General features: G+C 45.9%; 1 protein-coding gene across 9 annotated transcripts in view; it reads left to right on the top strand.

Moving 5' to 3' along the window:
• Positions 1-13,657, top strand: part of LOC121080342 (mitogen-activated protein kinase 4-like) — a 54,888-nt gene extending 41,231 nt beyond the window's left edge. For 8 of the 9 annotated variants that reach the window (XM_040578286.1, XM_040578289.1, XM_040578287.1 and 5 more), the window contains 3 exons: positions 5,918-6,079; positions 8,203-8,404; positions 10,224-13,657. In XM_040578286.1, coding sequence (XP_040434220.1) covers positions 5,918-6,079; positions 8,203-8,404; positions 10,224-10,908 — 1,049 coding nt within the window. In that variant the 3' untranslated portion in view covers positions 10,909-13,657. The remainder of the gene's footprint in view (positions 1-5,917; positions 6,080-8,202; positions 8,405-10,223) is intronic. The other variant, XM_040578290.1, reaches the window with a different exon arrangement.
• The last annotated feature ends 615 nt before the right edge of the window (positions 13,658-14,272 follow it).

The raw sequence follows: 14,272 nt of genomic DNA, 5'->3' as shown, positions 1-14,272 counted from the left end.
CCACTCTGATGTTCTTGAGAAGCAAATCTTTATTTAATACAGTTCCCAAAGTGCTACTGTCAGGAGCAAAACTGTGCTTCCCAGGCTGGAACGCAGAGCCATTCATTCAGGAATGAAGCAGTGGTGCTCTGCCTGTTGAACGAGCAGCTGCCCTGGCCAAGGTCTGTAGCAATGCTCCTCCTTGGTTGTCTCTCTATCTCCCATTAGTGTTTTGAATGACAAGGTTTAATGCGTTTTGTGAGCAGGTGTTTGCAGACTTGTGTAAATAAATAATTGGATCCATTAATAATGGAGAAGGACATTTTCTTCACAAATATCGCAGTACACTGTGGAGCTCTGTAGCCAGTGCTTGATTGCAGCTGCTCTGTTGCTCCCTCCCTGCTCCTGCTTACAGCCTTCATATTTCTTTTGTGAAAGCTGAAAATTAATCAGTCTATATAATTTTGAAGAGATCATTATAATTGCTTCCCTTTCCTTCCTTCCTCTTGTCCTCTGTTTCCTCTCCCCAAAATTTTCAAGTCCAGGGATATTGGCTCTGAAAATTGTGCATCAGACCTGGCTGCTCCTGCTGCCTCCTTGGGATATATTCCAGGAGCGGGGACATCTCCACATGACACTTGCCCCTGCAGGTGCAGGATATTTTCTGGTCTCACTGGGAGATGCTGCATGTGAGTGAGCTCCTGAGGCAGCTCTGCCAGATGCCCCCCCTTGCTAAGCTGTGGTTTGCACTGTGGAAGAGCCTCCAAGCTTTTTGGGTGGAAGTAAACAGGACAATGCCTATCCAGGGCACCAGACCCAAACTAGCCGCAGGTAAACCAGCACAGCAGAAGCAAACCCCAGCGCAAATGGCAGGGCCCTGGTCCTGCAGGAATTATACAAGACCAGAGCAATACACTGCCTTGTATTAAACTGGGTGTAGCTGGAGCCCCAGGGAAATCCTCCTGGATTCTTAAGTCAGTTTCTGTTCTCCTGTACTTGTTCCTAGTGTCAAACAGCAAAACAAGACTTGACTTGTCCAGGTCTTCCTCTGACCATCACATCATAGCACTCTCAAAACTAGCCAGCTGCAACAAGATCTTTTACCATCTCACACCAACACACTCTTCATACCAGTCCCACTACTGCCTTCTCCTAGTCTCTCCTCATCCAGAGCACACTCTCTCTTCTCTTGCTTCTCCCTCAGCTGCTGTCTCTTTACTGGCTCTCAACCACTTAACAGAACCAGCCACAGCTGCACCTTATCTACATCAGCCAACCCACTGCCCCTGAAGCCAACCCACATATATATATTATCAATGTTAATTATCCCAGTTTCTTTCCTCTACACCACTATAGCACCCAAGCACTCGTCTTTGTCCTGGCTTTTCAAACTGTGCTTGACTATGTCTCAGCCCCAGTTTGGCTTTGTTGCTGTTTGTGGACCCCAGGGTAGAGGTTATATTGGCTGACACCAGCTGTCTATCACCTATGCATTCGAGCTGGTCCTTAAAGCTCCCTTTCTGGTCGAGGCAAAGGCAGCTCCAGGATGTGGTTCATCTGTCCTCTGTTAGCTGTCTGTCTTACATGAGATTGACTGTGCCTTAGAAAGTTATTTTTCCAATACTGCTCATCTGGAGAACACACTGAAGTGCCCATGCTGGTGTTACACGTGGCTACAAGTGAGATCAATCCCATCCTGGCTGCCCAGGCAGGATGCCCCAGAGCAGCCATATGGGAACCTACTTTGCAGGTTGGTTCCTAAGAGTCTATAGCAGGTTGAGAATAGGAGATGGGACTTGGCAGGTCACAGACTGGGCTCAGCTGGATACGTGCTGTGAGCATCCCTGCTTCTCTGCTTTCCAGCCCTGTGCAACCACTTAATACATCCCCAGATGATGGCAGGATACTTAGTTAAAGGATGTGGATCAAAACCGAGGCTCAAAATACATATTCCTTTCAGGTTGCTTTAAAAATAGTCTGTACAGTTTTTATGGGAAGGTCCTGGCCCTGTTTTCCTGGCCTCCCCCTATACCAGTAAGTAAAGAAGAGCCAGGGTGGGAGCCTGGCAGTGGGGCAGTGTGCCTGTGGTGTCCCATGCCACGTACCATCTTTCATCTGCTGGTGTCCAAAGAGGAGGAGAATAAAATACAACCCCTCAGAACAGCTAAAACTGCCAAACATTTGCATGCCAGCATGGATTGATTTTTTGCTTTTGCTTTTCTCCGCTTAGAAAGAGTTTGCCCCTGGCCAGCTGTAGCCCCTGTCACTGCAGGATGAAGCTTTCAGAGAGTCCTGGGTCACTAACTAGCAAACACCTCGTGGGAAATAACAGCAGTGTAGTTCCCAGAAAGTTGCAAACCTCCTGTAATTGCCTTACACTGGATAAATTGTTTTTTGAGTATGCGTCAGCAGTACAATTTAAATTGAGTGCTTAGACTACTGAGTTAATTATATTGATTTATGCTATCTGGGGTGTTTAAGCAATGCAGTTAAATTAAGGTGATTGGTTATTAGGAATAGATTCGAACTGCTTTCACTCTCCTACACCAGTTAATAAATACCCAGTAAAGAGGGACCACAGCACCCTTGCCCTCCCTGCAGCCCCTTCTCTGGGGGGTGCGGTGGCAGGAGCAGCTTTGGGTTTAGCAGAGCCCCGGGAGGCCACAGGAAGTTTGGATAACCCAAAGCTCACAGGAGCGTAGCACTTCTCAAACAGCAAAAATCTGGTTCACAGACCTTTGGAGAGGTCCCCACCACGAGCAGCGTGGGGAAGAGCATCGGTAACTGAGCGGCTACAGCTCCCTCCAGCGACTTCTCTGCTCTCTGCTGCTGATGCTTATCTGAAAGCATTGCCAGTGGAAGCAAGAGAAAATAGGAGAAAAAGAAAAGTTGCCTGTCTGCATGGATTTCTGTGAGGTTCACCAGTGGGGCTGCGCCTGTGACCAAGAGTTGGGAGGTGGCATGGTGGCTTTTCCCATGGGAGCAGTACTTGTTCCCAGAGGATTTACCAGCAGGGCTTGGGTGCTTACCCAGGATTTGGCTGCAAGCCCAGGGAAGGGTTTCCTTTTCCAGCACATGACACAGAGCTCCTCGTTCTCTCCTTGGGTAACAACAGCTCGTTGCGTTTATTCTGTCTGTAGTTTGCATTTTTCTTTTCAGATATTAATGCCTCCAGAAGGTCCCTAGGAATTACATAAATAGAGGATATTGGTGGAGAATTGGGTTCCTGAGAGCCATAATTCAAGCCTTCCAGCACTGCATTAGCAGCTCCTTTATGTGACTAAACACGGTGCCTTTCAGCTGCCAGTTAACTTCAGTGAGCAGCGGGAGCTGCACTGAGAGGAGAACAGCCACAAAGCCTTTGTGACCTTTAATACCCTGTGATTTTGATCGCAATTTGGGAATTAGCCTGACTAACAAGATGTTTGTTTCCTGATGGTCATCTTTAGTTTCTCTTGGAGCCATGCTGCAAACCTCTAAATGACCTACAATTAGTTTTTCTGTAGGAAAGTGAATTAATTTGCCTAGGATTGATACTGAGAGGGTGTCCCTCTGTATTTTTTGCTTTTCCTATTGCTCTATCTTCTTCTGAGGCTTTGTTCTGAGCAGATGTGTGGTGTGATGGTGATCAGCTGTGCTAATGTCAATGTTGCTTTGGGGTTGTCCAAGTTCATTGCCATGTCTTGGCTCAGAGCTCTGCCATTTGGGGTGAAAATGGCCACGACTGCACTGAACCAAACCTTGTTGGAGTGATGAGGCCATGATGGATGGAGACCCTTTCCCAACCTCGATGTTTGGACCCACCTTGCCCAGAGTGGGTGTGTTTGGGGTCAGCTCCATGGATGTGAGTCTGGAAACCTCCTGCAGACCCACAGGAGCTCTGGGCTGGGGAGGGCAGCCCATGTGAGGTGCCAGGGGCCTCCAAAGGGACTGGGTGGCCTGAGGACATCAAGCCAACAATGGTTTCCACCATCCCCTATGAGGTGGCCTCTCCACCTTCCCTGCAGATGTTGACGCAGAAGGCTCGGACACAACTTATACGACCAATGTGATCAAGTTAGGGCCCCTTTATTAAGGGATACACAGCAATTTATACACTAGCACAAAGCACACACATTGCTTCTAGATTGCTAATAGGCTAAAGCTGCTTGTCTATTCACTCTCCTGCACTCTATGATTGGTCACGGCGTGGTATCCATGCTCCTCACCTACATTCTGTTTTGACATTCTATTTTCTTATTTTTCAGTCCAACTCCTTTATCTCTTTCCCACGTACAGTTCCTTAATAGTCCAACCCTCTTATCTCTCTGCCAGTACACAGTTTCTTTGTCTCCCTTGGCCTTGCATATGTCCTTCACAACAGCTGCAGCTTGTTACAGCTTTGGCCTGCTATTACAACAATGTTATTTGGTCTGGATTGCTCATAATATGCCCATTGTCTTCTAGCCACTCCACATGCAGACTCATCAGAAGTGCTGTGCCATAAATGAGCTTCACTCCTCTTGCTGTGGATCAGCCAAACACTGCTTGCCAGTGAAGCAGCCTGAAATCTGTGACTTGAAAAGCAGGGACTCAGTAGCCAAAAAATCCCTATTGGTTTGTCTGCCCCAGCCAGCTCTATGTCTTAACGGATAGTCCTGCCTCTAATGACAGAATATTTATAACTGGCATTTCTGGCAGACAGAAGATCAATAGTGCAACTCAGTATTCCTGCCAGGCTGCTTCTCTGTACACATAGGAAGCTGGAAATCAGCTGCAGAGTTCTTGGTCACATCCAATAGTGCGCTAAAGAATGAGATTAATGTTCATTAATGAGGTGGTTGGCTTCCTTCCACTGGCACTGCTGCTTCTCTCCTCTCACTCACTGGTAGCCAGTCCTGAGCAGGGGCTTAGGGATGCATGGATAAATATGTCCTGAAGGAAAAGGATTAAAAATATATGATTGCTCATAGCAGTTGTGAGGATTGTCACCATCAGAGCCTTGACTTGGTGCCCAGGAGCCAGCGGGAGTCACTCAGAAAATGCTTTTCACATCGGCAGTATGCAGAGGTTGGGCACTTGTTCATTTAAAGATGAAGCTTTCGGATCCTTGGAGCTGGGTTCATGATCTTCTTGTTACCATTGGGGTTGTGGCAGCACTTTTTGTCACTGCTGTACAGAGGGGCTTTGCTTCTCGGTATAGCACAGCACGTGGCAGGGACATGTGATGATGGCACTGGGCACTGCACTGTTCAGCTGCAGCCATGTGAGCTGGGATGCTTCATTTGGGGTTTTGAACAAACCCAGCCATGGCATTGCTTAGAGTTGTTGGTTTTGAGGTCATTACAGCTGATATTCATCTCCTTCTATCAGGCAGGATAGAGCCCACCGATGGATAATAGCTCCCACCTCTGTGATTTTGGCTGGGTTGTTTCTGCTCAGCCTGGCAGCCTCAGGGTGATATGCCAGGAAAGCAAATTGTCTAGGTTAACTCTTTCACCCTTAAAATGAGGTGACCCAGCTGGGAGTCCCACCAACATGAGTGGGAGAGGGAGGTGTGGTGGCTTTGGGGGCTGCACAGCCTGCATGGGTGCAGACAGAGGCACCTCACCTGAAGCTCTGCCTCAGACATGCCTGAGCAGCTGCTCTGTGTGCTGCTGTGTAGGGGGAGAACCAAAAGGCAAGCTTTCAAGCAGGAGATGGGATGGAGACAGAGGGGCAGGGAAGTGACCTGGAGACATCATTGCACCTGGTTCATAAGAAGGTGGCGAGGGTATTTTCCTTGGAGCAAAGAGCAGTGGCTAATGCCGTGAAGCATCAGTGTGGAGGGGCTGGTGGGAGACGAGATGCAGCACTGCAGTGACATGACTCATTTCAGAGGAGTGGTTGATAATACCACACATTCCCCCTCAATTTAACTTCTGGGTTTCATCTCACTGCCTGTTTTCTGCCTGTTTAGGGGGTCATGAGCTGGAACAGATGCAGCTTATTCTGGAGACAATCCCTGTTATTCATGAGGAAGACAAAGAGGAGCTGCTCAAAGTGATGCCCACGTTCATCAACAGCACTTGGGAAGTGAGGAAGCCACTGTGCAAGCTGCTCCCTGAAGTGGACAGCGAAGGTACCGTTATGCCCACTTGCTTCGGCAATGTCCTTCTCCTGGGACTTCCTCCAGCTGCCATGTTTTCAGACCTAATTCCCTAGAGGAGGGGTGGGTGGGAAAGGACTTGTCCTCTAAGGCCAAGTGCATGAACACTGGTGAATGGGATTTAGATATCTGGAGGTCTGCTGTGTGTGGTCCCACCTGTAGCTCAGGCATCCTCACCGCTGTCCCCCCAGGTCCTGCTCACTTGCACCAGGGAAGGCGTGGGCCGCAGGACAGCACTCATGATGCAGTAGCATTTTCGCAGGTAGCCCCTACAGAAATAAGGGTGAAGTAGTCTTCCAAGACTATTCTAAGACACTTTTAAGGTGCATCCCTGCCTTCCTGTGTCTCTTCTTGAGCTGTGAGGGTTCAGTCTAGAGGTTATTTTCAAGACCTGTTCATGTTCTTGGTATGCTTTTTGCAAGAATGTAGTTATGTAGTACAAGGAGATAAAGGCTTTTACTTCACAAATATCTGAACTTCCTGAGATGGTTGCTACAGGCAGAAATGTCTGAGTGCTCCGAGGCTTGGACGTCACTCACATCAGGCTGTTGCAGCCTGCAATACTTGGATACCTCTTCAATCACTTCCCTTCTTTGGCTAAAGCTTAAAAAAATCAGTGTGTTGTTGCAAGGGGGCTGCAAACCACAGGCTTTTGGACATGAACTTTTTCCTGGAGCAGCTTTGTAGGCAGCGAGAGCTTGCAGATTGGCACCAGAGTTGAGCAGTGTGGACCAAGCATGTCACCTTTTCTGAGCTTCTTCCAAGGCTTAAACTGGGATGGTGGATGTGGCCACCTGCTTTTGGGAAGACGTCAAGACCAAGCCTGGCTTATGTTCACTGGCGTAACTGTACATTATAAGATGTCCACTGTATGGGCTTGGCAGCGTGATACCTGTCAGCCTGGGTTACCCAGGGACCATGTCAGCCTCTGGCAAGCAGGAATGGATTTATTCCCTGTCGTTACTGCAGGAAGAAAGGTCACCTGCGCCCCTTACATAATTCATTGACATTTTCCTGCCTCTCTGACCTGTAATATATCGTTCCACCACGCTTCTTGCCTGCAGTCAGTGACCTGAAGCTATTGATTCCTTCCTACTTATTAATTAGTCTAAGCAATGGAATAATCTCATAGGAGGCAATTGGATATTAGTTAATGTTTAAGCACTGAAGCCATAGGTATGACCCGCCCTTGCAGAGTGTTTTTGCCCCTAAAGAAGCTGTCCCATTCACACAATTACATCTTTAACAGGGATATTTCTGAAGGTAAAATATAAAGTTGTAACTGAAGAAAAGCTTATTCCTATTTGTGTTATTTGGACTCTAAGGGACTCTTCCATGGACCCAGAATCAACTGAATAAGCAATGTCTTTAATGACAGGATTTGATCTTTTCACATAACCTCAGTAAAAGGAATCATCAAAAAAATTACAGTGAATCCTCTATGTTTAGATCTAATTCCAGCCACTTTAACTGAACTTAATTTCCTCCTTTATCATTGTAGAAAGAGTTCATGCTCCACAGTTTTACCAAAATAATTTTAGGCACTTGGAATCTTTTAAATATTAATAAGTAAAAATAATTTCATAGTGTTGGTTATGCCAAAGACTTTTAAAAATTGCACTTTAAATCTAATCCCGCTTCTGTTGCACATAAAGATGTGAAATCAGTTGGCTGAAATGCAGTGAGCTTGTCAAATGGATCTGAGAACATGGAATCAAATCCCAAAACCATCCAAAGGTCCTTTTGAGGTATGAGCTCAGTGTTCTGGCCTGGGGTCACAGCACCGGGTATAATATGTATATCCTGTGCTGTGGAGGTGTGTGGTTCTCGCAGTCCTTTCTCCTGCCTTGCCAGATGAAGTGACACCTGCAGGGGCTGCAGGATTGCTGCACTGCGAGTACATGGCTCCCGTGGGGGGTAAGATGGATGCGGCAAGGACAGAAGTGCCCATTTTAGATGCACACGGGATGTGACCTTTAATTCCTTCCTTACTTTGAGGGGATTTGTTATGGGGGATCCACGAGGCTCATCCTGGAAAGGAAGCTGGTATTGCTTTTTTTGAGGAATTAGTGAGCTTGTTTCTCTTTACTTCACAGCTATTGATTTTCTGGAGAAAATACTGACATTTAACCCTATGGATCGATTAACAGCTGAGATGGGTCTGCAGCATCCTTACATGAGTCTGTATTCCTGCCCTGAGGATGAACCAGTGTCTCAGCATCCGTTCCGGATTGAGGATGAGATTGATGATATTTTACTGATGGAAGCCAACCAGAGCCAGATGTCTAACTGGGACAGGTATGGTAGCCAAGGCTGGGCCAGAGACCAGATACTAGCTTAAATTCCTTAGACAGAACTTGACTGGTGAGTCTCTGACCTGCTTTTGACTGGGTTCAGTCACACATATTCCAGACCCACGGCAGACACCTGCTTTTCCTTCTTTATGCCATATCAGAATTCTAGCCCAAGCTGGCACCTTGTTGAAGCCAGTGAGATGTTCATAATTGATTTCCACAGGGAGCAGATGTTGAGCTTGCACGTTCCAGTTACTGAGTGTCTTTCTGCTCTTGGTTTTATTCACAGCCTATATTGTCTTCATTTGAGTTACATCTGTTTAAGTGACGTTACGGTTCTTTCTGTCCTCTGTCCCTATAACACAAGTGATAAAATAATGTAGTTCTTGTACCTTTTGGGGACTGGTCCTGATTTGGAGCTCTATATTTATCACTTTTCAAGGTGCATAAGCCCAAGAGGCCACAGATCTGGGGTCTTTTTAAATATCCTTAATTGTGTTGACTTTTAAATGGTTTGCTGAAAGTCGTACAGGAAGTTCAGAGCAGATCAAAGCCTTGAGCTGAGGTCTTTCATGTCCTAGATGATTACCCCAGTTGCTAAGCCAGTCCCAGTACTGAAGAAGGTAGGACAAAGTAGCTAAGAATTAACTAGGTCCACTTTCTTATGGAGCTCCTTCCAGCTGAGTAGGGTGAGCTGGCTGAGGATGTCTGCAGCATTGTTCCTCTCTGCATGGCAATTAAATTCCCTCGCCTTTTTAATCCACTGTATTTCACCAGCATTGAAAAAATAATCTAAAGGAATCCCTTGTCTTCACTATTACTAATCTCTTTGTCTGGGTGAACAAATATCAGGATGGAGGCTGGGGAGGACAACCAGGTAAATTAGGTAAAGAGGAAAGGTGGAAGCTTTTCTCAGGATATCTATCTTCAGTGTATCCCCACAGCTCCAGCATCCCTGCCAGTTATAGTCCCAAAAGCAGCAAATCAGCTGCTGCAGGTCACCTTTTTATCTCTTGGCTTTCTTGGTGTGATACAAGAAGATGGGACCTGGACTATTGGTCCTGCCACCCAGCAGGGGACATCTGCTATAGGGCCATAAATTTTGAAACCCAAGCTGAGTATTTTAGAGACAAGAAATTATTTTGCCTGTGTTGTAGGACACCTAAAGAGTGTGTCATTGGTGGGATATAGAGCCCCAATACCTGAGATAACATGTCTTTTAAAGGCAGCTTAGTTAGGAACCAGTAAATTAGATGTCACTTTGAAAACCATGTCTAAGAATGGGTGTTGTCAGGTAATTGCAGTCAAGGGAGTTCAACTTGCTTGAGAAGTTAGTGCTTAGCAAGGTGACCTTTCAGGGATGCTCTTGGTTCACAACGTCAGAGTAAACTGGTGATGTCCAGTCTCAGTGGGGATTTAAGCTTATCTTTTTTACTTTTATGGCAACAAACAAGGAGCATTCACTGCAGGTACTTGTCTGTGGGATGAGGGAATGTTTATTAGTATTTTTAATCATGTTTTAATTGCAAGTGGAGGGAGGGTGATGAAGGGCTAAATGAAGGGGCTGGTTGGTTTGGTTGTTGGGCTTTTATTCCCACTACTGGTCCCATCTCAGACTCTTGATAAATTACTCAGCCCTTCTGCCTTTTTTAACATGCAAGAAAAAGGTCTCTAATATTAATAAGAACTTGGAGATTTGTAGGTGATTAGTGTATCAGCAAAAAAAGGCAAAAATGGCAGCAGCAGCATGCATCTCTGTTTGAGCACCACTGTTTCTAACGAAGCCATCGTCTTCGTGTCTAACAGCAGCATGTCTTTCACAGGTATCATGTAAGCCTCTCCTCTGATTTGGAATGGAGACATGATAGATATCATGACATGGATGAGGTTCAGCGGGACCCCCGGGCAGGGTCTGAATCCATCGCTGAAGAAGCACAAGTTGATCCACGGAAGTACTCACAAAGCAGTTCGGAGAGATTTTTGGAGTTATCCCACTCATCCATGGATCGAGTATTTGATGCCGATTGTGGGAAATCATGTGATTACAAAGTGGGGTCACCTTCCTACTTGGACAAATTGCTGTGGAGAGACAATAAGCCCCATCATTACTCAGAGCCCAAGCTGATTTTAGATTTATCCCACTGGAAAAGAGCAACCATAGCACCCGCAGCTGAGCTATCGCTGGAAGAAGAACCATCCAACCTCTTTCTGGAGATTGCTCAGTGGGTAAAGAGCACGCAGGTGGGTCTTGAGTGTCCCAGTCCTCTCCCAGTGATTCAGGAACAGAGCCTGCAGTCTTCTCACCATCTCCACAAAGAACCCACGGAGGTGATCAGTGACACAGACCCTGAGTTTGACTTGGATGTCTTCATCTCCAGGGCACTGAAACTTTGCACAAAACCCGAGGATCTTCCAGACAACAAGCTCAATGACATCAATGGGGCCTGCATATCTGAGCATCCTGATGAGATTGTACAAACAGAAGTGTACCAGAAGGAGCGATGGTGAGGAACCCACACTCGGGAAACCCCGCTGTATCTCCCTGTTCTTCTGTGATGGTGTGGCCATTGCCCAGAGCTGAGTGGCTCCCGTCTGTCATTGAGCATCTGTTTTTTACACTATACCAAATGCCTTTTTCTGAAAAGGCAAGCACAAACCACATGCCCCTTTTGATGCCTTAGAAATACCTTTAAGGGAATCAAGAGGTGTGAATGAAATACTGAGTTTCTTATACTGCCTTAACACTCTTGCCTTGCAATCTCTTGGACCTGTTTGAAACTTAAATGTATGAGGGAAAGATGATAGTACGTGGTAAGTTCACAAACAGAAGTCAAATCAACTTATTTTCCTTTATTTTTCTATAGCATCTTAAAATGACGAGGACAAAATCATCATTTTCATTATGGCCAGATACCCTCTTGGTTTGACAGGTTCTCAAAACACCAAACTTTGAGCTCCTCTGAGGCACTTGTGTGAGTACAGGCAGTACAGAGAGAAGGGATGCCAGGCATTGTCCATGGTCAGCTGTCAGTCAGCAGAGAATGAAACTAGAGGTAGAGTTTGGCCATCGCACAGAAAATAACTCTTCGGAATGTTAATGGGAAAGGAATTTGACCTACAGATATGGGCCACGTGAGATTTTATTTTATTTTTTCTGATTGGAAGACAAAATTTTTGCGAAGCACTTTCTCCTTGTTTGGTTTCTCGCACATAAATTTTTCCTTCTGTTGCACGAGGCCCCATACAATGCATTTCAGTGTGCCAACCTGGTGCTGTGAGTCCTGTCTGGGGCAGGTGCCCAGCAGACCAGCAAATTCTGGTGGTAAGGGCTGGACAGGAGTTGAGAGCTAGAAACAGGGTGTCTCACAGTGTGATGCTGCCTGGCATCACCAGCTACACAGACTCAGCAAGGGTACCCACCTTTGCTAATAAAAAAGGAATGAAAGTACTATTTTACCTTCTGACAAAGATGCTGTGAAGAAAACAGCAGTTCCTGTGGCATTAGATTCATAACTGGCCACTTTGCTTCCAGCTTCTTTGGAAGATGCTGGTGTCAGCAGGCAACTGAGCGCAGTTTGTAAATAGACAAAACCACAACTGATCTACTGTAACTTCTCTTTTCATCCACACTTCTGAGCACCTTAATAATTAATCAGCTAACGAGTTTGTATATGGAAGAAACGTTCTATACTTATATTTAATCAAATTTGGCAGTTTTTAAAATGGAAAAATCTGTAAATATCATAAAAGCCAATATCTGCTCTCCTTGCCATCATGTCACTGTGCTCTCCAGCACAGCAGCACTTTCATTTGTAAAAGAGAAACTACTGTACTTAGTAACTCTAAGGTCCATATTGAACTGTTGTTCCTATACGAATTGTTTCTACCCTTTTAACAAGCAATCTACTGAATGTTCTGAGATGTCAAGAAAACTCATGTGAGACTCGGATGAGAACTAACAGCAACATTTACTATATTAAATTATCCCTGGTTTCTGTTCTTGGTGGGATCAGGTACAGGTTTAGCTATAGGAGACCTTGTGCTAGGCACTGACAAGCCCAAAAACTTGTTCATGCTTTGAAGATCTCTCCTTAGGCTGATTGAAATGCCGTTACTCCAGCTGATTAGCAGCATAGATGTGAAGGCTACCAGCTGCATGGATGGGATGGAGTGGAAGTTCTGGGGCAGGGATGGAGAAGGCATATGGAAGGCAAAGCCATTGGAGAAAGCATCTAGAAGGCAAAGCCATTGGGCTCTGGTCTTTGGTTCAGGCATTTGGACATCCCCCACAGTGGTTTAGAAAGGGGAAACAAAGGAGAAACAGAGGGTTGGTTTCCAGTGTGTTGCAGATAATTGATATACCTCAAAGCTCAGCACTTTTACTGGTGGGAGAAGTTCAGATGCCGAAGAAGTGGCTGCCCCTGCAGTGGAGCAGATCAAAATCCAGCCCCGGCAGCCCACAACTCACTGCCCATGGTCCCGCTCAGCTTCACCATGCACCCAGCAGCAGCCAGCAAAGGCTGAGAATGGGATTGCCAGCACTCAAGTGTGTGCCAAGAGAGGAGGCATCAGCTGCAGTTGTGTCCCATCGCTCCCTGGTGCCACCCAGGAGGAGAGGAGCAGATAACGCCCAGCCTCTGATGGGAGATGCACAGGCACTGCAGCTGGAGGCATCAACTGAAAATTAGATATTTGGGAGCCAGTGGAGTTCAAACCTGAAGGATAAGATCAGCAATGCAAGAGCTGACTTTTAAAACTCTCTTCTGACAGATTCAGCAACTATTTACTACCATTGGGTTAAACATGGAGATGTGCTGACATGTGAAATCAGCAGCAATCAAACCATGCCAGTGATTTCCTCAGTGGACATCAGTTGCCACATTCTCTGAAACCAGAAGCCATTTTCCATGGGTTATTATATTTGGGCTGAACGTCTTCACCAGAGGTGTACAGGACTATTTATTATGGCCATGAAAGTAACAGTTTTGCTTTTGAATAGTCTTCTAAGGAGTGGGAGCTTAAGGGCCCACAAAGTGTAAAATTAACTTCACAAGAAGCCAACAGAGCATATTGCCATTGCTCTGGGTTTTCCATCTTGGTTCATGAGATGTTATTTAATGTTGTTCCAAAACCTTGGCATCACATGCTGGGAAAGGGGGGAAATGAGAGGAGTGGCTTTAATTTGTTACCTGAGTGTGCTCAGCCGATCACAAGCCAGATTTATTTCTCATCTACAACAATAAAATTTAAGGCCTGAGCCTTCCTTGCTTGATAGCATGTAATTATTTTGTGATTAAGTTTCAAATATAAACTTGAAATGTTTATTCCAGTACTCGTGTCTAGGTTTCTTCTGCAAGTCATAAAATCATTTAGGATGGAAAAGACCTTTAAGAATGATCACAAACACCTGCATTTGTGCATGCATCACAGGAATATTTGCATTCTGGGGTTATTTGGTGTTGGCTGCTTTTCACCAAGCTTTGCTTTGGCTGGTGCAGGCTGTCTGAGTACTCAGGGTCATGGGGAGGGAATTTAGACCTCGTCACCAACACAGTGACTGCTACAAACAGCTCCTTCTTGCAGTTGTTTGAAGAATCATTTCAGTGTAAGGTTAACCATCAGGTATTTCAATAAATTTGCCAATGTTATTTGCAAAAGAGAGAAAAGGAGCGCTGCTGTCATTAATAATGCAGTGTGTTGGGCCACTGAGGTTGCATGGCACTGGGATGGGTGGATGCCCTGGCTTTAGAGATGTGCCAGCATGTCTATGCTGACCAGATCCAGGAGGGACAGAGGGTGCTGCTTGTGCTCTCCGAGCCTCAGGACTGAGCGATGTAGTCCTGTTCAGTGACATGGAGAGGCACCACAATGA

Source organism: Falco naumanni, chromosome W, assembly GCF_017639655.2.
Source record: "Falco naumanni isolate bFalNau1 chromosome W, bFalNau1.pat, whole genome shotgun sequence".
NCBI classification, from domain to species: Eukaryota; Metazoa; Chordata; class Aves; order Falconiformes; family Falconidae; genus Falco; species Falco naumanni.
Note: the sequence above shows the minus strand (reverse complement) of the source record. Positions and strands in the feature narration are given on the sequence as shown.